General features: G+C 42.9%; 1 protein-coding gene across 1 annotated transcript in view; it reads left to right on the top strand.

Annotated features, from left to right (window-relative positions):
• Positions 1-24,753, top strand: part of ttn.2 (titin, tandem duplicate 2) — a 182,272-nt gene that overhangs the window by 60,031 nt on the left and 97,488 nt on the right. Inside the window, exons 86-113 of the mRNA XM_088353510.1 lie at positions 145-211; positions 302-647; positions 1,104-1,413; positions 1,561-2,100; positions 2,211-2,285; positions 2,895-2,978; positions 3,153-6,425; positions 6,862-7,527; positions 7,608-7,661; positions 7,815-7,989; positions 10,564-16,109; positions 17,769-17,837; positions 17,941-18,006; positions 18,096-18,167; positions 18,268-18,339; positions 18,463-18,543; positions 18,657-18,701; positions 18,825-20,387; positions 20,685-20,735; positions 20,810-21,211; positions 21,279-21,557; positions 21,635-21,904; positions 21,970-22,109; positions 22,183-22,309; positions 23,292-23,558; positions 23,661-23,927; positions 24,052-24,315; positions 24,490-24,629. Of these exons, the coding sequence (XP_088209636.1) occupies positions 145-211; positions 302-647; positions 1,104-1,413; positions 1,561-2,100; positions 2,211-2,285; positions 2,895-2,978; positions 3,153-6,425; positions 6,862-7,527; positions 7,608-7,661; positions 7,815-7,989; positions 10,564-16,109; positions 17,769-17,837; positions 17,941-18,006; positions 18,096-18,167; positions 18,268-18,339; positions 18,463-18,543; positions 18,657-18,701; positions 18,825-20,387; positions 20,685-20,735; positions 20,810-21,211; positions 21,279-21,557; positions 21,635-21,904; positions 21,970-22,109; positions 22,183-22,309; positions 23,292-23,558; positions 23,661-23,927; positions 24,052-24,315; positions 24,490-24,629 (15,311 nt within the window). The remainder of the gene's footprint in view (positions 1-144; positions 212-301; positions 648-1,103; positions 1,414-1,560; positions 2,101-2,210; positions 2,286-2,894; positions 2,979-3,152; positions 6,426-6,861; positions 7,528-7,607; positions 7,662-7,814; positions 7,990-10,563; positions 16,110-17,768; positions 17,838-17,940; positions 18,007-18,095; positions 18,168-18,267; positions 18,340-18,462; positions 18,544-18,656; positions 18,702-18,824; positions 20,388-20,684; positions 20,736-20,809; positions 21,212-21,278; positions 21,558-21,634; positions 21,905-21,969; positions 22,110-22,182; positions 22,310-23,291; positions 23,559-23,660; positions 23,928-24,051; positions 24,316-24,489; positions 24,630-24,753) is intronic.

Below are 24,753 nucleotides of genomic sequence, written 5' to 3'. Positions count from 1 at the left end.
TTGGAAAGCCTGAAGCTGAGCCAGAGCCAAAACCAAAACTTGAGCCAGAGGCTGAGCCAGAGCCAAAACCAAAACTTAAACCAGGTGCAAGACGCAAGCCTGAAGCCGAGCCTGAGCCCGAGCCAAAACCAAAACTCAAGCCAGTGACGAGACCCCAGCCTGAGGAGGAGCCTGAGCCAAAACCAAAACTTAAGCCTGAGGCTGAGCCAGAGTCAAAACCAAAACTTAAACCAGGTTCAAGACGCAAGCCTGAAGCCGAGCCTGAACCCGAGCCAAAACCAAAACTCAAGCCAGTGACAAGACCTCAGCCTGAGGAGGAGCCTGAGCCAAAGGAGAAGTTTAAACTCAAGCCTGTGGCAAAACCAGAGCCTGAGCCAGAGCCAGAGGCTAAGCTCAAGCCAGTAAAACCCAAGACCAAGGAGGAGCCTGAGCAAGAGGAGAGGTTGAAACTCAAGCCTGTGACAAAACCCATGCCTGAAGCTGAACCAGAGCCAAAGGTTAAACTCAAGCCTGTGAAACCCAAGCTTGAGGAGGAGGCTGAACCAGAGCCAGAAGTTAAACTCAAGCCTGTGAAAACCAAGCCTGAGGAGGAGCCTGAGCCCGATGAGAGGTTTAAACTCAAGCCTGTTGCAAAACCCATGCCTGAAGCTGAAACAGAGGCAAAGATTAAACTCAAGCCTGTGAAACCCAAGCCTGAGGAGGAGGCTGAACCAGAGCAAGTAGTTAAACTCAAACCTGTGAAAGCCAAGCCTAAGGAGGAGCCTGAGCCAGAGGAGAGCTTTAAACTCAAGCCTGTGGCAAAACCCAAGCCTGAGGCCAAACCAGAGCCAGAGGTTAAACTCAAGCCAGTGAAACCCAAGCCCGTAGAGGAGCCTGAGCCAGAGGAAAGGCTCAAACTAAAACCTGTAGAAAAACCCAAGCTTGTGGAAAAAACAGAGGCTGAGTCTGAAACAGAGGTAAAGTTAAAACTCAAACCGGTGGTAAAACCCAAGCATGAGGCTGAGCCAGAGCCAGAGGTTAAACTCAAGCCAGTGAAACCCAAGCCTGAAGAAGAAGCTGAACCAGAGTCAAAGTTGAAACTTAAGAAGGTGGAAAAACTTAAGCCTGAGCCCGAACCAGAGCCAGAGGTTAAACTTAAACCTTTTAAACCCAAGCCTGAGGAGGAAGCTGAGCCAGAGCAGAAGTTTAAACTCAAGCCAGTGGCAAAGCCCAAAGCTGAGGCCGAGCCAGAGCCAGAGGTTAAATTAAAACTAGTGAAACCCAGGCCTGAGGCTGAGACTGAACCGGAGCCGAGACCAAAACTCAAGCCACTGGGAAAGCCTGAGCCAGACCCCAAATTCAAGCTGAAGCCTGAGGCGGAACCTGAATCCAGGCTAGGGCTGTTGAAGAAACCAACTCCACCGCAACCTCAAGGTACTTCCTGCATTCTTTACTGGTTGTTCTTTGTGTGTGTTTATGAATGTGTGCGCAGAAGTGTGGGTGTGCATCTGTTTTTGTGTCCACTTTTTGATTAGTTCTGATTTCAAGCCTATCTTTAAAAGTCATACTTGTTGCTTTAAGTCTTGGAAGAACCAAAACAACGACTTCTCAACTCCGATCCTGAAGTGCCTAAAGCAGAGCCTGTGACTGTGCTCGAACCACAGCGAGTGGCGGTGCCCAAACAGGATCCTGCAGTGGTGCTTAAACCCCCATCAGCTAAGCCTGTGGTGGAAACCAAACCATCCAAACCAGAGCACGTAGTTTTACCAAAACCAGCCACACCGAAGCCTGAGGAGGCAACCAAAACAGATTCTGTAGTGGCCCCAAAACCACATAAAACAGAGCCTGAAGAGGCACTCAAAACAGAGTTTGTAGTGGCTCCAAAACCACACAAACCTGAGCCTGCTGTGGCACCTGAACCCCTCAAGCAGGAGCCTGTGGAGACACCCAAACCTTCCAAACTAGAGACTGTTGTAGCAAAACCATCCAAGCTGGAGTCTGAGGAGGTTCCCGAACCTCCCAAAACAGAGCCTGTGGTGAAAACAGCTGAAGAGGCAGAGCCCAGGGGGTTGAAAGTCGTACCACCAAAAGCCAAAGAAACAAAGGAACCTAGCAAAAAAGGTACACATCTTCCAGCTGTGGGCTTCATAAATCTCGTAGTAGTAGTAGTGAGAAAGTCACCAGTCTTTGATAAATTTATTGTTCGTATTGACCGAGATCTTGTCTCAAAGTGCCAGAGGAGCCGGGGAAGGAGGAGGATTCTGCAGCACCACAGAAGCTGCCCAGAAAAGAACCTGTGGTCAAAGGTACCTGAGGCTCAACCAAGAAGAAACAAATCTTAAACTCTTTTTAACGTTGTCTTCTCTGTTTTTAACATGATTTGTCCTGTTCTTGTTTGGTTTGTCATGTGCAACTCTTTCCATTGGTCCGTCATGTCTCATTTGTGGCTGTTTTTTTTCTTAGTGTGGTTCTTTTTGTGCGTTCTAACAAGTGTTGTTCATGTTTGTTCCTCCATCTGTGGTTCTTCTTCAATTGTCTAACTGTATTTTTTTTATTTTTGTATGTTCTTGTGTGGTTATTCAAATGGTGGAGATCATCGTGTATTGCTCCTTACCTGTTGGTTTGTTCATCACATTTGGGTCTTTATGCATTGTTCTTTACCCATGGTTTGTCCTATTCAGTATTTGAATCGTCATGGGTGTCTGGCTTTACATGTAATGTTTTTTAGTTATTGTTGGTCCTATTCAGTATTTGGATCGCATGGATGTGTTGTTCTTCATGTTCGGCTTCTTCAGAGGCACTCAAAGTGGCTCTTCAATGGTGTTTAACACAAAAATCTTGACATTTGGCTCTGTGAGCCTTTTGATGTTTTTCTGGTTTTGTTTTTGTGCTCATTTCTTTGATATCCTTTGAAGCTCCGGTGGAGAAGAAGATAGTAGATGAAACAAAACCAGATCCTGCTGTGCTTCTACCAAAAAGAGAAACGGCAGAATCACAAGGTACTTGGATGTCTGTACTTACCTCTATCGACTACAGGGGGCACTAGTACTGCCCTCTGAGTCATGTCTACTAAAAAGATTGTATTTTATCCCTTGTACAACCTTTTTGTGCGCTAGCACATTTTTTTCACTTGTCATGTGATTTACATGTTATTGTTTCAAAACGTCTTCAAGCTGGGACAGCTGATCTTGTACCTCAAGACCAACAAATACCTCTCAAATCACCTCAGAAGATGTCCTGTGATGTACACATGCCACCTGACACAATCCAAAATACAAGTCAGGAAAAAGTACCAAAGAAATTGAAAGACAAACCCAAGAAAGTGTCTGAAGAAATGGCACTTCCTGGTAAGAATGCTAAACCAATTGAGAAAGTACCAGAGATGTTCCATGATGAAGTGCCAGGAAGTCTTCTTGGAACACCTGATGATAAAGTAGATAAAATACCAGAGACACTTCATGATAAACTTGATAAAGTACCAGCGAATGTAACAGAAAAGGTTTCAGAGAAGCTTCTTGATAAGCCTCTCCCTGGTGGACCTCAAAAAGTATCAGAAAGTCTTCTTGATGAACCTCATAAAGCACGAGTAAAGCTTCTTTCTGTACCTGACAAGGTACAAGACAAGGTATCAGGAAGGCTCCATGATCAACTTGAGGGTCTACAAATGAAACTACCAGTGAGCATTCATGAAAAAAATGATAAAGAACTAGGAAACCCTTTTTCTGTACCTGAAAAGGTACAAGTCGATGTATCAGAAAGGGTTATTGGTCAACCCAAGAACCTACCAGAGAAAGTATCTGTGAGTGTTCATGAAACACCTGGTAAAGAACAAGGAGAGCCTTCAGCTGTACCTGAAATTGTACCAGGAAAGCCACCTGCTGTATCCAAGTTGGTACAAGTCAAGGTACCAGAAAGGCGGCTTCATGATCAACCAGAGAAAGTATCAGTGTGCATTCATGAAAAAAACAATAAAAAAATAGAAAAGCCTTCTGCTGTACCCGATGATGTAGCACTGAAAGGATCTCAAAGTATCAATAAAAAAGAAGCAGACCAAAAAATCAAAAATGTGTCAGAAAAGCTTCCTGGTTTGCCTGACAAAGCACCCGAGAAGGTGCCAGAAAAGGTGCCTGAGAAGCTTTTAGATGAGCGCAGTGGAGTACCAATCAAAGCAACCCAAAAAAATCAGGGTAAATCTGATAAAGAACAAGGAAAGCCTTCTACTGTACCTGATGAAGTACAAGCAAAGCTTCCTGTTGTACCTGAGATGATACAGGACCAGGTATCAGGGAAGCTTCATGATCAACCTCAAGACATACCAGGGAAAGTATCAGTGAGCATTCACCATGAATCTGATAAGGAACTAAAAAAGCCTGCTGTACCTAAAGAGGTACAAGACAAAGCTTTAGTGAGGCTTCTTGATCAACCTGAGGACTTACCAGAGAAAGTATTGTTGAGCATTCATGATAAATATAATAAAGAACAAGGAAAGCCTGCTTCTGTACCTGATAAAGTACATGCAAAGCTTCCTGCTGTTCCCAAGAAGGTACAAGACAAGAAATCAGAGAAGCTTCAACCTGATGATTTAACAGGGAAAGTATCAGTGAGCTTTCACCCAAATAAACATAAAGAACTAGAAAAGCATTATGCTGTACCTGAGAAGGTCCAAGTCAAGTTATCAGAAAGGCTTCAGGATCAACCTGAGGACCTACCAGTGAAGCTTCTAGGAATGCCTGCTGGAATATCAATGAAACTGTCAGACGTGCTTCCAGATAAAACTGATGGCATAGAACAGAAGCAACCGGGTATCCCTGATAAAGTACCAGAAAGTCTTCTTGACAAGCCTGATAAAGTACAAGCAAGGCTTCCTGCTGTGCCGGAGAAGGTGCAACTGGAACTTTTAGCTAAAAAGAATAAGAAAGTCAAAGAGAAAGCCCATGATCAAAGTATTGACATAACTGAGAAGAGTCTCCAAAACACTGAGGAAAACATATCTGAAAAAACTTGTGAAATACCAAATGAGAAAACATCTGACAAGCTACCTAAAAAAAGAGGTGATAAATTACCAGGTGGTCCTGAAAAGCTCACTGATACACAAAAAGAGAAATTGACAGTGGAAAGTGCAGATGAAACACACCATAAACTGCCATCAAAACCAGAAAAGGTCCAAGACTTTTTCCATAACATACTTGCGACAGGACCAGAGGAACTCTCTAATAAACGCCACAAAAAGCTTCACGAAGTGTCCGCTAAACTAACTGATGTTTCACGGAAAATTCCTGACCAAACAGCCAAGAAAGTACCTGAAAAACTTCAAGACAAACAATATGAAAGAATACCAGATAAACCTGAAAGCGTCCTAGAGGGACTGCCTAAAGAATCAGCCCCGGTACTCAAGAAACTCCCTGATAAACCGCAGCTTTGTGATAAACCTGATCAAATTTTAAAACCAGATAAGAAACTACCTGAAAATCTTCAGGATGATACTGATAAAATACCAAAGCAGCTTGCTGACAAACCTGGTGCAGTATCTGAGGAGCTTGATGACAGGCCTCTTGCGAGGGTTCAAGAGAAGCTTACTGATCAAACACAAGATAACAAATCAGAGAAGCGTCTGGATACATCCAATACAATAGCAATAAGTCACAAAAGGGAAGTATCCGAAAAACCCAAAATACGTCCTGATGCAACTCAGAAAGTACCAAAGAAACTTGAAAAAGTGCAAGAGAACCTTTCTGAAAAACCTCAGAAGGTACGAAAAAAGCTTACAGGTAAACATTATGAGGTACCTGAGAAGTCCCCTGATAGAAGTTATGGAAACGTATCAGAGGTGCTGCCTCAAACTAAGGCACAAGTTGGACCAAAAGTGGAAGAAGTCCTGTTTGAACCAGACTTTGAGAAACTTCCAGCAAATTCATTAGACAACACGGTTCTTGTAAAAAAACGTGTTCAGAAAGCGTCCAAAGATGCCAAGGTTCCTCTTAGGACAGCTGATAAGGTTCCAGATAAAATCCTGCTTGAACATGACTTTGATAAACTTCCACTAAAACCACTGGAAGACATGGTTCTTGTGAATAATCCTCTTCAAAAGGTGTCTAAAGATGTTCTTCTTCGAACATCTGAGAAGATTCCAGGGGAAGTCCTGCATGTTCAGACTCCTCAAAAAGTGTCTAAAGACACCAAGGTTCCTCTAAAAACACCTGAGAAGGTTCCAGAAGAGCCACAAGAAGACGTGGCTCTTGTTCCTTTTAGAACACCTGAGCAAGTTTTGGACGAGTCATCAGAAGACAGGGTTCTGGTGATAAAACCTGTTCAGACTCCCTACAAAGCATCTAAAGATGCCAGGGTTCCTCCTAAAACTAATGAGAAGGTTCCTGTGGAGCCAATGGATGAAATGGTCTCTGGTGTTGTCCGTGTCCCAAAGGAAGTAGCAGAAGTCTCTGGCACAGGTACAGGGGGATAAAATCTTGTTTTTGTCCTTGTCTCCATTTTCTTCTACTTGCTATACATTCTTTTTTCTTCCATGCATGCCAACTGCTCGCTGGTAAAAAAGTTTCACTCGAATTCCTCAGACCAGCATGAAAATTCACACAGGTTTAAGACTTGTTTGTGATTGTTCATTTGTCTAATAATCTATCTTGTCTTTTTCTTTCATCTGCAAACGACTTAGATGAAAAAACGGACGTTTTAGAAATTCAGAAGGGTATACGGAGGCCATCTTTGGAGGTTGAACCAAAGAAGAAAGTCTCCCCTGAAGAAAAAGGTATTATCAAAGGACCGTCCTTGGTTGTTTTTGTTGTCTCACACTTGATTGTTTTGGTGTTTTTCGTCACCTCTTGGCGCCGCCTTGACGCTTGCTCTTGGTGCCTGCTCTTGGGGCCTCAGAAAAGCCAACCCGACTTGAGCAGTGGCACGAAGTTCATCACGACACAAAGATGATGTCCTCCACTGAAGAAACTTGGTCTTTCAAAGACGAGCAAGAATATCAAGCTAAACCTTTGTATGAGAAGTCCTTGAGTCCTGTAAAAATTGAGACCAGGATTAAAAAGTCGCAAGCGGGTGATGTTGTATCTGTAACCGACATGAAGGAGACTCAAGTGATCATGAAGAAACCAGGAGAGCCTAAGAAAGAGCAAGACATCACACGAAAAGTTAAGAAAGATGAGAAGAATGTAGTGTTGGTCAGAAAAGACCGCACAACTATGATCCAAAAAGAAATTAGTGTCAAAGCCCCCGAGGTACAACATGAGTTGCCCCATGAGGAATACATGAAAATCTCAGTAACTTCTGTACCAGACAGTCTGGAAAAGCAGGTGGTGGAACTAGAACCAGAAAAAGTTGTAGTTGGAGATGAACCTTTGGCAGTGAGTCCCTTGGTGGCTGAGAAAAAACAAGACAAGACACTAATAATCGAAAAGAGACGTAGGGCAAAAGCAGTTGTCTCAGATCAGCAATTACAACCTGATGAAGACATACCAGCTGAAGACTTAATTCTTCAGACTCCAAAACTCCTAAAAACACAAGAGAAAGAATCCAAAGCTTCTGCTGGAGGTACACCTAGGAGTAATTAACCTCTTTTGTCCCGAATCTTTTTTCTTTGAATTGTAACACTTGGACCTTGTTTTTCAAAGAAGCTGTCAAGTCTTTTATCGCAGAGGAGACGGTGGAGAAAGAAGCCAAGAAAGGTAGACCTGCAGTATCTCTGCCTTTGATCCGATTTATCCCGAGTTGTGTTTTCTGTGCGCTCTAACAAGTGTCTATTTTGTCTGGTCATAATCTCTTGGCACTGCGTCATGGTGCCTTTGTTTTGCTATTCCCAAACGTCTCGTCCTTCCAAGTGTCAGAGGAAGAAAAACCAACACAGGGAATGCTGGACAGCTTCTGGTCTAAGGAGGCATCAGTGACCCAGGAAAAAGAACACATGGACAAGGGCAAAGATTCAAATGCAATCTCTAGATCTGAGGTCTGGGAATCTGTTACTCATGGTTCACAGATCCTGAGCCTTCTAGAAAGGTCAGAATTCAACCAGATTCCAGGAGTCAGATTAAAGATGAAACAAGACTCAAAAACCCAAAAAGATCAGGATCAAGATGTTTTTCTCTATGACCCCGGTTTGATTCCCTCTACTCTAGTGGCAACAGGAAGGAATCTAATCTATGTTGATCAGGGTCCATGGTCTGAGGTTCAAGGTAAACAACTGACTTTTAATATTGAGAGAACACTAAGCTCTGAAGAGCCAACAAATGTACTCGATCCTAAATTAAAGGAATTTAATACAGACCTGGATAAGGTTGATCCTCCTACAGGGATAGTCACTGGCCTTGAACCTGATTTTGTTAGAGGTAGCCCAGAGAACATTGCAGGGATGGCTAAAGTAGAGGTTTCTGTTTGTGACAGAAGTACACTAGTAAACCAGTCTGGCAAAAATGGAATAAAACCGATTGCAGAGTTGACTGGTACTGTTGACCAGACACAAAAGTCTCACATGTTAGCTAATGAAGTTGTTGACTATGAGATTAAGGACTTTATTACAGAATGGGAGGAGGCTGATCGTGCTATAGAGATACAATCTGTAGGGATAGTCACAGAACTTGTACCTGATGTTGCCAGAAGTAGCCCAGAGAACAACAAAGGACTTGATACGTCTAAAGTAAAGGTCTCTGTTATTAACAGAAGTACACCAATAGATAAATCTGACAGAAATAAGATAAAACCGATTGAAGAGCTGACTCGGACTGTTGAGAATTCACAAAAGTATCACATGCTAACAGAAGAAGTTGTTCACCTTGAGATTGAGAAGGTTAATCCTGCTTTAAGGACACAAACTGCAGGGACAGTCACATACCTTGAACCTGAGTTAACTGCAATTAGCCTAGAGAACAACGGGGGACTTGAGATGGCTAATGTAAAGCTCTCTGTTTTTGACAGAAGTACACTGGTATATCAATCTGACAAAAAATGGATAAAACCAGTTGAAAAGCTGACTCAGACTGTTGAAAACACTCAAAAGTCTGATGCGTTTACAGAAATTGTTGACCGTGAGATTAAAGATTTTATTTCAGAAGGAAATAATTGTGATGTTGCTCCCAGGAGGTCCTCTTCAAAAGAATATATAGACCCTAGACCTGTTTTTGTTTCAAAAAGCCTGCAGGACTATGCTGAACTTGAAATGCCTGATAAAAATAGACAAGCTGAAAACATGAAAATAAAACAGGGGGAAAATGGATGTAAGACATTTCATTCACCCAAATCAAGTAAAGACAACTTCCTTCTAGTTTCACCAGTTCAAGATGTCCAAAGAGTAGGACAGACAGATCCTATAAATGTTAAAGAAAGACCCCCAAACCAGCATGTTTATCCTTTAGATAAGGAAACCTGTCCCTCCGCAGTGTTTAAAGTAGCGTATTGCACTGAAAGGAGTGCAATCGATAATGATCAAGCTCCTCTGGCGTTGAGTCCAGTTGAAAATCTGACTCTTGCTGCTCAGAAGACACAGAAGTCTGGAGAGCTAACAGAAGTAGATGGGTTTGAGATTAAAGACTGTATTACAGAACAAAACAAGATTGATGCTGGTACCAGGAGGTCAGCTTCAGGAGAACTGGTAGACTCTAAACCTGTTGTTGTTTCAAAAAGCCTGGATATGTCTGCTGGACTTGCGTTGCTTAAAGTGAGTTTTTCTATTGATGCCAAAAGTACTCAGGTAGATAAGCATGAAGGAAAAATCATAAAAGGGTGGAAAAATAAAACAAAAAACATTGTCTCACCTAAATCCAGGGAGGATAACACCTGTCCAGAGAAATATATCAAAAAACTAAGCTCAACAGATCCAAAAACTGTGGTAGAAAGTCCCCAAAACCAGCAGTTTTTTTCTGCTTCTAAGGTAGCGTATCAAGTGGATACTGAAACTGATACTATTGATAATGAACAAGCTCCCCTGACAGTGGGTCTAGTTAAAGAACTGGCTCCCACTGTTGCCAAAACACAAATAATTGGAAAGGATACAGAAGAGGTTGTTGACCCTCAGACTAAAGAATTGAATACTGAAAGCAAGAAGATAAATATTGTTTCCTGGAGGTCATCTTCAAAAATTGTAGACCCTGAACCTGTTGGAAAAAACCCAGAGGAGTATGCTGGACTTGAGATGCTTAAAGGCAGGGACAGGGGACCTAACAAAAGTATAGAGGCAGATCAGTTTGAACACATGAAAAAAAAACAAGGGGATAATAGAATAAAGACAGTTTATTCACCTAACTTAAGTAAGGACAATGCATGCCCTGTTTCAACAGAGACAGATGCCCATAGAATAGGCCAAATACGTAGAAAAACTGTGGAAGAAAGACCCCAAAACAAGCATTTTTTACCTGCGTTTAAGTTAGAGCAAACAGGAGAAGTTGTTGATGCTCAGGTTAAAAAAAGTAATACAAAAAGTAAAAAGATTTATGTTGTTCCCATAATTTCATCTCCGGGAGAAGTTGAAGAAATTACTCTTACTGTTAAGGAGACACAAAAGTCTGAGAAGCGGACGGAAGAAGTTGTTGAACTTCGAAAATTGGATACAGAATATAAAAAGCTTGATCATGTTCTCAGAACATCACCAGAAAGTAATGTTGCAAACCCTAAACCTGTTCTTGAGATGCCAAAAGAGGATCCTTCAATATTTGAGGAACCTTATGTTGAAAAGACTCAAAAGTTAACTGAAGTTGTTGACCCTCTGATTAACAAATTGAATCCAGAATGTAAGGGGGTTGATGGTGGCCACGCAGAAGTCGTAGACCTTAAACATCTTGTGATTGAAAAAATCCCAAATGGGTATCTTGGACTTGAGATGCCAAAAAGGGAAACCACTGTAGTTGACAAAAGTATACAGGTAGATCTGTCGGTCATTCCAGTTGAAGAGCTGACTGTTACTCTTGAGAAGATAAAAAAGTCTGAAAAGGTAACTGAAGAAGTTCTTGACCCTCGGATTAGGGAATTTCATCCCCAGTGTAGGGAGGTTGATCAAGGAGTTCTGAGGATTTCATTTGCAGATGTCATCAACTTTAGGGACCAACCTACTCTGCCGGTACTTCTAGTTGAGAAGACACCAAAAACTGAAATGCTGAGTGAGGAGGTTGCTGACCCTCTGATTAAGAAGGTAAATACAGAATCTGAGAAGCTTGATCAAAGTGCTCCCAGGCTGTCATATACAAAAGTTGTAGACCTTAAACATTTTGTGGTTGAAGATGGTCTCGATGGGTATCCGGGACTTGAGACGTCAAAAAGGGAAGTACAGGCAGCTCTTTCAGAGGAGGATGATGAAGGACAAGTAAATTATTTCATTAAGCGATTTGTTTCATCTAAATCAAGGAAGGAACAAATCCGTCCAGTTTCACCAGAGAAAGATGTTCAGAGAGTAGGCCAAACAGAACGAATAACAATTGAAGAAAATGACAAAAAACAAAATGCTTCACCTTCAGAGTCTAAGAGGTCCATGACCGACCTGTGCATGAACAAAGTCAGGCGAGTCCAGTCTCTTATACTGCAAGAAGAGACTATTGGTATGTTACGTGAGAAACAGGAACTGAGAGAACAAGGAGCAGCTATGATGGAGTTTGTGACTCCTCTATCCAGGGTTGTTGAGGATGCAGGTGATATAAACCTTACTGCAAGAAAGAAGGAACTTCAACCACGCCAAGAACTTCTTCATAGTCAAGGAGAGGGTTGGGAAATCCTGCGCGTAGAAAGTAGAGAAGAGGACAATTCACCTTGTAGTTCATCAGTTGAAGACAACAAAGGTGTTGAGAAACAGAGTTCCCATACAAAGGAGGTAATTCCTTGTCTGGAAAACCTTCAAGTTGGAAACAGTAAAGCCGCGAGGAGACATTTACACAAGACAACCTCTGAAGCAAAAATGCATATGATAAAAGAGGAACATCCTTCCAATTCTGTCAGGGTCTTGATGAGGGAAGGAGCTCCAGAAACTATCCAGATATCAGACGGATTCAGATCAAAATCCTTAAAAGAGAAAAGACAAAGTCTGGCTAAAGTCAAACACATTTCTATTGAAGAAGTCAACACTGAGGTAAATGTTCAGGATAGTCCAATTTCAGGAAGGAAACCACAAAAATCTGACAGAGAACCTTTACTGCTGGAAATGATAGATTCCAAAGCCACTGGCAATCTAGAAGGACATAAGTCTGCAGCCTTTCAGAGACCACAAGATATTGGTAGTCTGAAATCTTGTAAGTCACGGGAGACTGTCGTCCATGGCCCAAGGGATTCACCAAAACAGTTTGCATCTCCAGAGACCATTATAATTGATGCAGTCAAAGGGTCAGGCCAACGCCTAAACCAATCCTTGACACCAGAAGAACAAAATCAACCTATGGGAAAAAGCTCTTCCGAAACTCCCATAATGGCTGAATATGTAATAGAAGTGACTAGTCTACAAACTACAAGCACACCAAATAGTCTTGAAGGGCTAACATCTCCAAGAAAACAAACTTTCCAAGATGAAGGACCTATAATAACACAAGTGGATCAAGTAGAGTTAGGATTTAAGTCCCAAGTCATGCAGTTGAAAAGCAGAGACACAACAAAGAGTAAAGTCCAAATTCTTCCAAGTTCCAAAGTCCGGAACCCCAATTTAGATCCTATGATGACCAAATACATGTCCTCAAAAACTTTGGAACATAACACGTTTTTTTTGTCCCCTCAACCACGAGCTGCATATTGCTTAACTCAAACGGAACTGGAAAGTGATTCCAAGACACGTGTGCCTGATGTTCAAAGTCACGGTGAAGTCATCACAGAACTTAAAAAAACGTTGAGTTGTCCGCAAAGTCCAAACTCATTTGAGCATCCTGTCGAAGATCATGTTTCACAAGAAAACAGAGCTTTGAACGTCTCAGGACATAAGGTAGATCCCCTGGAGCTCTCTGCAGATACCTCAAAAACTGAAATAGTCCAAGATATTCCTCATAGCTTAGTGCAAGAAGAACATGAGCAGCAAATGAAAAAAATGTCTTTCTTGAGTCCATTTAAGAACATTAGAACTCAGCGAGAACTCAACATGAAAGGAAGAGCACAGTTGGACAGTCCCAAAACCACACCAATGTGTCTGGTCAAAACATCAGAGCTAGAGGAGTGGAAAGGTAAACTATTAATGGTGACCGATCCAGGAAATACTGATCTAAAGTGTGTTGAGGGACTTGCAAGTGCTGAGAGCAAAGCCATGGACAAGGAAAAACTATCAACTACTTTAGCTGAGGCTGGACGAGAGGAAAAACACAAAAATCTGATGGGGAAACTGACAGTTTTTCCCACTGAGGATGCAAAGTGTTTTGAGGGACTAGCAACTTCTAAGATTGAAGCCAGGGACAAAGAAAGACCAAATGAAAAACATAAAGTACAAGCCAAAGACCTGCTAGAGCAGCTGGCAATTATTCCCACTGAAGGTATAAAGTGTATTGAGGGACCAACAACTGCTGAGATTAAAGGTAGGGACAAGGGAAAACTCTCAGCAACCTCAGCAAAGGCTCGACCAAATGAAAAACAAAAAGTACAAGCCAAAGACCTGCTAGATCAGCAGACATTTTTTCCCAATGAGGATGCAAAGTTTGTTGAGGGACTAGCAACTTCTAAGATTGAAGCCAGGGACAAAGAAAGACCAAATGAAAAACATAAAGTACAAGCTAAAGACCTGCAAGAGCAGCTGGCATTTTTTCCCACTGAAGGTATAAAGTGTATTGAGGGACCAACAACTGCTGAGATTAAAGGTAGGGACAAGGGAAAACTCTCAGCAACCTCAGTGAAGGCTCGACCAAATGAAAAACAAAAAGTACAAGCCAAAAACCTTCTAGAGCGGCAGACTTTTTTTCCCAATGAGGATGCAAAGTGTTTTGAGGGTCTCTCAACTGCCAACAACAATGCCAGGGACAAGGAACTACTCTCAGCAAGTTTAACTGAGGCTGGATTAAATGAAAAACAACAAGACCTCCTAGGTCAGAAAACCAATTCTCTCCCTGAAGATTCAACGTGTGTTGAGGGACTTGCAACTGCTAAGATCAAAGCAAAGCACGAGGAAAGACTCTCAGCAATTGTAGCTGAGGCGGAACCAGATAAAAAACATAAGGACCTGCCAGAGCAGCAGAAAAATTTCCCAACTGAAGATGCAAAATATGTTGACGGACACGCAAGTGCTAAGAGCAAAGTCAGGGACAAGGAAAGACAAACAGCAACTTCAGCTCAGCTTGGACCAGACGAAAAATGTAAAGATTTGCTCGGACAGCAAACAGTGTTTCCAACTAAATTTGCAAAGTGGGTTGAGGGACTCACAAATGTTAAGCTCAAAGCAAGTGACAAGGAAATACTTTCATTAACTTTAGCTGTGGCTAAACCGGATAAAAAACATCAAGACCTGCTAGGGCAGCCAACAGTTTCTCCCACTGGGGATGCAAAGTCTATTGAGGGACTCTCACTTGCTAAGATTAAAGCCAGGTGCAAGGAAAAACTGTCAGCAATGTTGGCTGAGGCTGGACCAGTTGAAAAGCACAAGGACCTGCCAGGGCAGCAGACAACTATTCTCATTGAAGATGCAAAGTATATTGAGGGACTTGCAAGTGCTAAGAGCGAAGTCAGTTACAAGGAAAAACTCAAAGCAACATTAGCTGAGGCTGGACCAGATGAAAAACACAAAGACCTGCTAGGACAGCAGACATATCTTATCTCTGAGGATGCCAAGTGTGTTGAAGGATTCAAAACAGAAAAGACCGAAGCCAGAGACAAAAAAGGACTCTCAGCAACTTCAGCTGAGGCTGGACTGGATGAAAAACATAAAGTAAAAGCCAAAGACTTGCCTGGGCAGGAGACAATGTTTCCCACAGAGCAGTCAGAGTGTGTTGAAGGACTTGAATGTACTAAGAGCGAAGCCATTGACAAGGAAAAACTCAAAGCAACTTTACCTGAAGCAGGACCATATGAAAAACATGAAGACCTTCTAGGACAGCAGACCTACTTTCTCTCTGATAAGTGTGTTGAGGGACTTGCAACTATTCAGAGCAAAGCAAGGGATAAGGAAAAACTCTCAGAAACTTCAACTGAGGTTGAACCAGATGATAAACACCGAAACCTGCAAGGGCAGCAAGAATTTTTTCTCGCTGAAGATGCCAAGTGTGTTAAAGGAATTGCAACCATTAGGTCCGATAAGTCAATGACTGACCTGTGCATGAATAGAGTCAGGGCAGAAAGGTCTCATGTAGTCCAAGAACAGTCTATGAGTCTATTAGATGAGAAACTGGAACAGGTACAACAAAAATCAGCTGTGATGGAGTTTGTGACTCTTCTGCCTGGGGTTGTTGATGATGTAGGTGAGTTAAGTCTAACTGCAACATGTAAGGAACTTCAGCCAAGATCAGAACTAATTCATTGTCAAGGAGAGGTTTTTAAAGGTTTGCGAGAGTGGGTAAATACTAGAGAAGACAACACAGGTTTAGAGAAACTAAGTTCCCATACAAGCAAGGTAGTTCCTTTTCCAGATATTATCAAGGGTAGAATCATTGTTAAGGGACACGCAACTGCTAACAGTGAAGCCAGTGACAAGGATATACCAGATGAAAAACATAAAGTACAAGCTAAAACCCTTCTAGAACAGCAAACAGTTTTTTTCATTAGGGATGCAAAGTCTGTTGAGGAACTCACAACGGCAAAGATTGAAGCCAGAGACAAAGAAAGACACTCAGCAACTTCAGCTGAGGTTGGAACGAATGAAAAACATAAAGACCTGCTACAGAAAAATTCTCCCCCTGAGGATGTAAAGCTTGTCGAGGAACTTGCCTTTGCAAAGAGCAAAGCCAGGGATAAGGAACAATTCTCAGAAACTGTAGTTAGGCCTGAAAGAGATGAAAAACACAAAAACCTGGTAGGACAGGAACTCATTTTTCCCACTGATGATGCCAAGTGTGTTGAGGGACTCACAGCTTCTAAGGCCGAGAAATCAATGCCCGACCAGTTTATGAACAAAGTCAGGGCAGTCAAGCCTCCTATAGTTCAAGAACAGACTATCACTCTAACTGATGAGAAACAGGAAATGGTAGAACAAAGATCAGTTGTAATGGAGTTGGTATCTTCTCTGCCTGGGGTTGTTGGGGATGCAGGTGAGATGAGCTTTATTGCCACGGGTAAGGCACTTCAACCAAGATCAGAACATATTCATAGTCAAGGAGAGGTTTATAAAGTTCTGCGAGAGCGGGTAAAAACTAGAGAAAACAACACAGATGTAGAGAAACGGTGTTCCCATACAAGCAAGGTAGTTCCTTGTCCAGAAAATCTTTTGAGTAGAACCATTGTTGAGGGACTAGTAACTCCTAAGAGAGAAGCCAGTGAAAAGGATATACCAGATAAAAAACCTAAAGTACAAACTAAAGACCTGACAGAACAGCAAACAGTTTTTCCTATTGAGGATGCAACGTCTGTTGAGCGATCTACAATTGCTAATATAGAAGCTAGGGACAAAAAAAACCTCTCAGTAACTTCAGCCAAGGCTGGACCAGATGAAAAACATAAAGACCTGCTCGGGCAGCAAACACATTCGTCCCCTGAGGATGTAACTGTAAAGAGTGAAGCGGGGAATAAGGAACGACTGTCAGAAATATTAGCTAAATCTGCACCAGAAGAAAAACACAAAAACCTGTCAGGGCAGGAAAACGTTTTTCTCACTGAAGATGCAAAACGTGTTGAGGGACTTGCTATTGTTAAGACCAATAAGTCAATGACTGACCAGTGCATGAATAAAGTCAGGGCAGTAAAGTCTCCTACTGACCAAACACAGACTATCAGTCAACTACATAAGAAACTGAAACAGGTACAACAAAGATCAGCTGTGATAGGGTTGGAGACTTCTTTGTCTGTGGTTGTTGAAGATGGCGATGAGATAAGCCTTACTGCGACAAGTAAGGAACTTCAGCCAAGAAAAGAACTTGGTCATAGTCAAAGAGAACTGAATCATAGTCAAGGAGAGGGTTTTGAAATCCTGGGAAAGCAGGTAAAAACTATAGTAGAAGGCTCATCAAGGATCTTCTCGTTTGAAGAAAAAAAATATGATGAAAAACAGATTTCCAATACACATGAGGTAGTTCCTTGTCTGGAAAACCTTCAGGTTAAAACCAGTGTTGAGGGACTCGCAACTGCTAAGAGCATAGCTAGTGACAAGGAAAGAGCAGATGAAACGCAACAGGAACTTCTTAACACTGAGGATGCAATGAAAGGAAATCCATACAGCAAGGATTGTCTTAAAAAGAGTAAACCCGAGTCCAGTGACACCCAAAAAGTTGATTCAAATGACAAAGCGACATCAAAAAGTGTCATTAGTTTGAAGCACTCAGTTAGTTTGAAGGACTCAATCCAAGAACTGTCAGTAACAGATGAACACAAACCAGCCCTGGGAAAAAGTACTGATCTCCAGACTGAGGCGAGCGAAGAAAACTGGCTTTGGTCCGAAAATGTCGGCAGAGGTATCTAGAGAACCGTGCGGCGTGTCACAGATCACGTTTTTGTGACCTTGAGCACAAGTCATCTTTCAGTTTTTCTGCGTCACATTGTGCATTGTTGCCACGTCATGGCACCCATTTTCTTTGGGCACATCTTTTATTTGGGGCCTCTCTTAAGTCTCCAGTCAAACCAGACTCACCTCACACTTGGTTCCAGACCAAGCATACTAACCTCTTCTGTCTATGTATGTCGATCTACACATCTGTTAGTTATTCTTGCCGTTGACTGCATGAACGCTCTGACTGTCTTTTCGTTTAATTCCCAAGTTTTATTGGAGGAGATCGAACAAGTTCTGGTCAGCAACATACCATCCAAGCCTGCTGTTTCTTTAGAAGGTAGAAACAACTCTTAGCGTTGTCTGAATGTTTGCATGTTCTAAGGTAGACCCTGGTAAAGATGCAAATCTTTTTGTTGACCTAATTTCCCTTGTTCTTGAAGAGCGCCAAGTACCCAAACTGGTACCGGTCAGCAAACTACTTTCCAAGCCTACTGTTTCTCCAGAAGGTAGAAAAAACTTTTAAGGGTCTCTGAATTTTAGCAGATAGGCCCTGGTGAAGTTGCAAATGTTTTCGTTAACATTATTTAACTTATAGTTGAAGAGCGCCAAGCACCTAAACTGGTTCCGGCCGACAAACTACCCTCCAAGCCTGCTGCTTCTTCAGAAGGTAGAAGCAACTCTTTAAGGTTTCTTAATGTTTACATGTTATAAGGTAGGCACCAATGAAGATGCAAATCTTTTTGTTGTCGTTTACCTTGCACTTTAAGAACGCCAAGTATCCATACCGGTTGAAGTCAAAAAGCCAGACGAGATTGAACAGCTTCCTAAAACCAAGCCAGGTATCCAAGGCCTCTTGAAATACTCTTGTGATGGGTCTTTAATCTTAGTGACATCTCTTGTCTTACTGAAATGAATTTTTCATCTTTTGCTGTCTTTTTTTTTTTTTAAATCTATCTTTGAAGTTGTCAAGCCTGTAGTAAAAGCTGAAGAGCCAACCAAGATTGCGAAACCACAAGAACTTGTAAAAGTGGCCTCTCTGACAGGTAGTTTTTTGAACTGGCAAGAGGTTTTTGTTTTTATTGTTTGATTTTATGGATCCTTGCTCATCAATTCCTACCGATGAAAAATCTGATAATATTTTTTTTTCAACCTTTAGATGAAACCAAGGGACCAGTTGAAGCTCCAGCCGGAGTCAAGAAAGGTAGGAAAAAACGCTGATGGCGGGATTTTGATAATGTACTCCCAGCTTTTTGTGCCTGGAGTCCTCTGTCTGATATGTTGTTTGTCTATATTGATTTGTTAATGTGAACCTATGTTGTCCCAGAACCATATCCGCAAAAAAATGGTAATGTTCCCCCGAAAGAGCAAGGGACCTTTGATATCCCGACTCTGAGGAAAACTACTCCTGTCACGAGGGAAGAAGCGGAGCAAGAAATGGAAAAAGTTCTACTCAAGAAGATTCCAACATTATCACTTCAAGAGCTTGAAAAGAAACCCAAAGTTTGCGAGGCCATTACAACCACACAAGTTGACATTACGGAGTTAGTGTATGAGGAGAACCTGACTGAGATGATGGTGACAACAAGGAGGTCTGTGGAACAGAAAACACCAATAGAAAAGGAAGAGCCAGAGAAAACCCAGGAAAAGGAAAAGCTGAAAAAAGAGATAAAAAATGATAGCAAGCCTGAATGGAGCGGTCAACTAGAACCTCCAAAGAAAGATCAACCTGAAGAAATAATTTCCCGAAAAAAGACTCCCAAAGTTCCAAAGGAAGTTGAACCAACCCTGCCTACACCTACCTTGAAAAAAGTGACAAAACTTCCTACGGAGAAAGAAGAACCAGAAGTTGTCAAACTAAAACCTTTTGAGAAGGTCATCAAGGCGACAGAGGAACCAGAAAGAGTTAAAGGTCATAAACCTGACAGGGACACTGTCGCTTTCCAAAAGGGTCCGAGGAGCCCCAGAGAGACTGATGCCACAGAACCTCCAAAGTTTGCTCCAAAAAAATCAGAAGAAGTAAAGGAGCCGGTAGCAAATGTGCAAAAAACAGTACCCGAGGAAAAAACTGAAGAAGACGTTAAAGGACCTGTTAAAGTTAAAAGAACCCCGACTGCCAAGCTGGAACCAGAACAAGAACAGGTGAAGCTCAAGCCCTTCTCTCAACCTTCAGTTGAAGCTATTGAACCTGACACAAAGACAGTCAAGGTTGAAGAGAAGAAACCAACAAAAGACCTGCGCCAGAAAACCCCAATCCCTGAAGACAAACCAGAAGTGAAAGTCATCAAACCAAAGAAATCTGAGACCTCTGAAGCACAGGAGGAAAAGATCGAAAAGCTAAAAAAAACGGAGAAAATTCAAGCAAAGAAGTCTCCCTCTCAAGTCCCATCTCCTTTGAAGAAACCAGATCATGTTACAGAGGAGCCTAAGCCACTTAAGCTAAGGAAAGTTACACCCAAGGCTAAGGACCAACAAGATGTTCCTTTAACAACTGTAGAACAGATTAAGAAAATCCAGCTGAAAAAGACACCATCGCCCAAAGTGGACAAGATTCCTACGGCAGATAAACTCAAAAAGACTTCACCCAAGGACTCCCCAGAAGTGATCACTCTCAAAAAAGTCCACAAAACCCCCTCACCAGAAGATCTGGATTCAGCAAAGAGTCCCAAAAAAAGTATTCCCTTAGTCAAGGAAGTTTCTCCGGGGGCGGTTCAGATAAGAAAAATGGACACCCAGCCAGAAGAGGAGTTGGTTGAAGAAGACTTTTGGTTGGATGAGTTGGCAGAACCAGAAGAGGAAGAGGCCTGGGGCTGGGAGCTGGTTCCTGACGAAGATTGGGATGGTGAAATGGAGGAGGGTGCTTTGGAGGTGCCTGGGACAACCAGGAGAGGTGAGACCTCAAAGGCCAGACTACATCGGATGGAACCATCCTAATCTCAACTCATTGCCATGGTCATACCTCCATCTTCATCTTCACAAATGATTTTGGGTGGTCCTCAACTTCACTGGTCACATTCTTGTCCACATGTGTCTTGTCTTCATTTTTGTGTCATTGCAGAGTCTTACTTTGATTGACCGAGTAACGAAACTCATTTACGCTCATTTCCAAACATGTTCATTAGCATCCACTGACACCACTTGATAATATGTCTTGTGCGACATTCTCATGGCTGCTTTCTTTGCACAGAGGGACAGCCAGCAGATAATGCAGGACGAGGACGAGGAAGAGGTCTCAAACGTGAGATGTGTTTGGTTGAATTTTGTTGGGCATAAAAAGTGCCTGTCCTAAAAATCCTGTTTAATGTCTTTCAGCCAAGCTGACGCCATCACCCGGTGAAGGCAGGGGGCGTGGCTTAAGACCTGTCGGAAGAGGAACTCCTCCCCCACCACCAGAGGAGCCTTTTGGAGGATTCAAACTCAAAGCTGTGCCGCTCAAATTTATCAAGAAGCTGGAGGACATCTTCCTAAAGGAGGCTGAATCAATCGGGTCTTCGGCGATGTTTGAGTGCCAGGTGTCGCCATCCACTGCTGTCACATCCTGGATGAAGGATGGAAGCAACCTTCGTGAGAGCCCCAAGCACAAGTTTACCTCTGATGGAAAGGACCGTAAGATGATGGTCAAAGACGTTCAGTTGTCCGACACCGGAGAGTACACCTGTGTCGCCAAGAATGCTGGCAAGGAAATTACCTGCACCGCCAAACTCATTGTTGAAGGTGTGTTGTACTTTTTGAGTGCCGATTTAAGGACAGCAAAGTCCTCACCTGAATTACTTATTTCCAGAGCTCCCTGTAAAATGGATCAAGGAGTTGGAGCCGGACATATCAGCCGTTAAGGGTCAGCCACTCTACCTGACCTGCGAGCTAAACAAAGAGAGGGATGTTGTCTGGAGGAAGAGCGGTGAAGTACTGAAGAGACAGCCAAGTAAGATCCAAATCAATGTCATTGGTCTGGCGCACGCCGTGACCATTCAGAACACCCTCGAAGAGGACGGCGGCAGCTACTCTTGCGAGGTGGCCGACCAGACCGAGTTGATTACGACCACAAATGTGAAAGTGACCGGTGAGTATTTTAACTTTATCCTAGAAGGTGGCAATCTTCCTGAACTGGATCCTGACTGTCTGGTCTGGGTAAATCAGAGGTCATCAAGGATTGGCTTGTCAAGCCTCTGAGGGACCAGCACGTGAAACCAAAGGCAACCGCAATATTTAAGAGCGAACTGTTTAGGGACACGCCCAACTGGAAGTGGCTGAAAGGAGACAAGGAATTGACTCCCTCTGATAAAATCGAGATCAAGAAGGATGGGAAGGAAGTGACCCTGATTATTAAAAACTGTCAGCCCGATGACGTGTCCAATTACTCCATGGAGGTGGAGGGCCGCGTCTACACCGCCAAACTGACACTAGGAGGTCTGTGTCTACTTTGCCTTACCTGCCATATTATGCTCTTAGGCTCATGCATTGTCTCATCTCAGAGCGGGAGGCGGAGATCTTGAAACCGCTGTCAAGCGTGGAGATCTTTGAGAAAGAAGACGCTGCTTTTGAGACTGAAATTTCCGAGGATGACATTCCAGGGCAATGGAAGCTCAAAGGGGAGCCTCTGACAAGATCGCCGGTATGACAGACTGGACTTTTCTACTTCTTTTATTTACATTCTGGGCCTTTGTAACAATTTTTTTGTCCCTAAGACCTGTGAAATACAAATGGAAGGTGGCATCCGCCAACTCAGGCTTAAAAACTGTCAAGTGGACCAGTCTGGTGAGGTGTCCTACCAGGCGCTGAACGCTGTCACCAGCGCACTGCTCACTGTGAAAGGTAAGACAACCCCTGCTACCGTGGCCAGTCTTACAAAATGTCAGGAATCAAATGGTTTCAGCTTCATGTGTACTTTAGAGATTCCTTTTCAGTTTTTGCAGGCATGAATTATTACTAGGTGGCACTGACTGGATAGAACATCGGCATCACAGTTCAGAGGTCCCCGGTTCAATTCCAGCTTGTGGCCTCCCTGTGTGGAGTTTTAACATTCTCCCTGTACCTGAGTGTCTTTTCTCCTGGCACTTTGTTTTCCGACCGAAAAATATGTCAACTAGCGGTTCCAAACATTGTCCCTAAGAATAAATGTAGGAGTGAAAGGTAAAAAAGGGGGGAAATAAAGCAGAATTAACACTTAAACGTTAACACTGAAAACACAGGGAACAAATTAAAATATTTATAAATCTACAGAGAAAAAGATACAATACAAAACAATTGTAACCACCTTATTACTCAACAAATTCAAAGCCAACAGCGCAAAATCCCTGAAAAAAAAAAATCATTTTGACCAATCAAAAGAGAAAAATATTGTCTCAAAAGGAACCGGCTCTCACTGGTGGTTCTCGAGACTTTTTAATTTTCCTCATGTTGAGGTTTTTGAGTTTTTCCGTGCCTTCATGTAGGGCATGGTGTAATAATAGTCTGTAGTTTGCAATAATCTGAAGTCTGTGTAGCCCTTTGAGACTCCTTGTGATTAAGGGCTATACAAATAAACATAGCTTGACTTCACTTTCTTTGTGTGCCTTGCAATTGGTCAGCAACCAATCCAGGGTCACCCTTGTCTTCAGAGGAAGACTAAAAATGGCTGGACAATGAATGAATGAAAGATTTCTTTGTGTTATCACTGCTCGGGTCGTGGTTTTTACTTTTTAAGTCTAGCCTAGGAGGACTCTTTTTTTAACGGCAGCGGTGTATCAACTGATTTCCCGCTGTTGTTAGTTTTCATGTGTTTAATACATGCCTGTGATCTTTTGACATTCTTCAGAAATCCCAATGGAATTTGTTGTCCCACTTAAGGACGTTAGCGTCCCCGAAAAGAAACAGGCAAAATTTGAATGCGCCATCACCAGAGATGTCCCCAAAGTCATGTGGTACAGGGGCAATGAGATCATTACGCCAGACAGCAAATATGACATCATCGACGACGGCAAGAAGCATATGCTTGTCATCAACTGCTGTGAGTTTGACGACGAGGACGAGTACAGGATTGAGGTTTTGGGCAAAGAGTCAAAGGCCAGACTCACAGTAGAGGGTAAGTGATGCAGCTTTGGTCCTCCAGGGACCTTCAGGCGTTTCCTTTTGTGACACCTGTGACCTGATCCGTATCCTAACTGTCGGGATGCTGCAATTGCAGGCATCAGGCTCAAACTGATTTCGCCTCTCAAGGATCAAACAGTTAAAGAGGGCAGCACAGTTCACTTTGAGCTGGAGCTCTCTCACGAAGATATTCCAATTACCTGGTACAGGAACGATGTCAAAATCCATCCCAGCCGAACAGTGCTCAAGCACGTGGATGGAAAGCGCCACGTGCTGGAGATTAAGGATGTTACTCTGGATGATACTTGCCAGGTCAAAGCTGAGGGCAAAGGACTGGGCTCCATGGCCAATTTAACAGTCATAGGTAACTTTTGTTGCAGTTTTTTGTCTGTCTAGGGCACATCAGCAAGGTCTAATAACTTTGTGGCAGCACAGCCTCCCCAGTCTTGTCGATTCATTATCGTGATCGTTCAACTTTACCCTTCCAGAGGGAGATGCATACTTTACTGTCAAGCTCCAGGACTTCACAGCAGTGGAGAAGGACAAGGTGGTCCTAGAATGTGAACTCAACAGGGACGTCAAGGTGCTTTGGTACCACAATGAAGAAGAGGTAAAGCCCTCTAAGGTGGTTGCCATCAAGGCGGAGGGCACGCGCAGAATGTTGCTCATCAGGAAAGTTGCGGATGTGGACAAGGGACAGTACGTGTGCGACTGCGGGACAGACAAAACTACAGCGACCCTTCATATTGAAGGTAAAGTTCACAACTGTTGCGTGGGCTCCCCGCAAAACTTGCTACCCTGAAGCTCTTGCTCTTCCATGTGGGACTTTGTTTCGCCTGTCCATCCCTGCTGCTTCTTTTTTTTAATTCCCATCTCTCGCTTTTTCCTGGTTCTGTGACTAAGTTGCCACCTCTTTTCAATGCTAGCCCGTCACATCAAAGTGCTGCGACCCATCTACGGCGTGGAGCTCTTTGAAGGCGAGACGGCTCGCTTCGAGGTCGAGCTGAGTGAAGACGATGTCCACAGCCAGTGGAAACTCAATGGCCAAGTGCTAAGTCCATCTCCTGTAGGTGGTTTTCTTTAACACATACAGTGCGTGGGGATGTAAAACATGGGTCTTGTGCTCTTGCTCCTTCATTTGAAAAGAGACTGCAAGAGAGTCTGTTTTGCGACCCTGATCTTTGCGTTGA

Source organism: Urocampus carinirostris, chromosome 14 (assembly GCF_059441175.1).
Source record: "Urocampus carinirostris isolate Australia breed hairy pipefish chromosome 14, RoL_Ucar_1.0, whole genome shotgun sequence".
NCBI lineage: Eukaryota > Metazoa > Chordata > Actinopteri > Syngnathiformes > Syngnathidae > Urocampus > Urocampus carinirostris.
The sequence above is the reverse complement of the archived record's forward strand: the minus strand, read 5'-3'. Positions and strand labels throughout refer to the sequence as shown.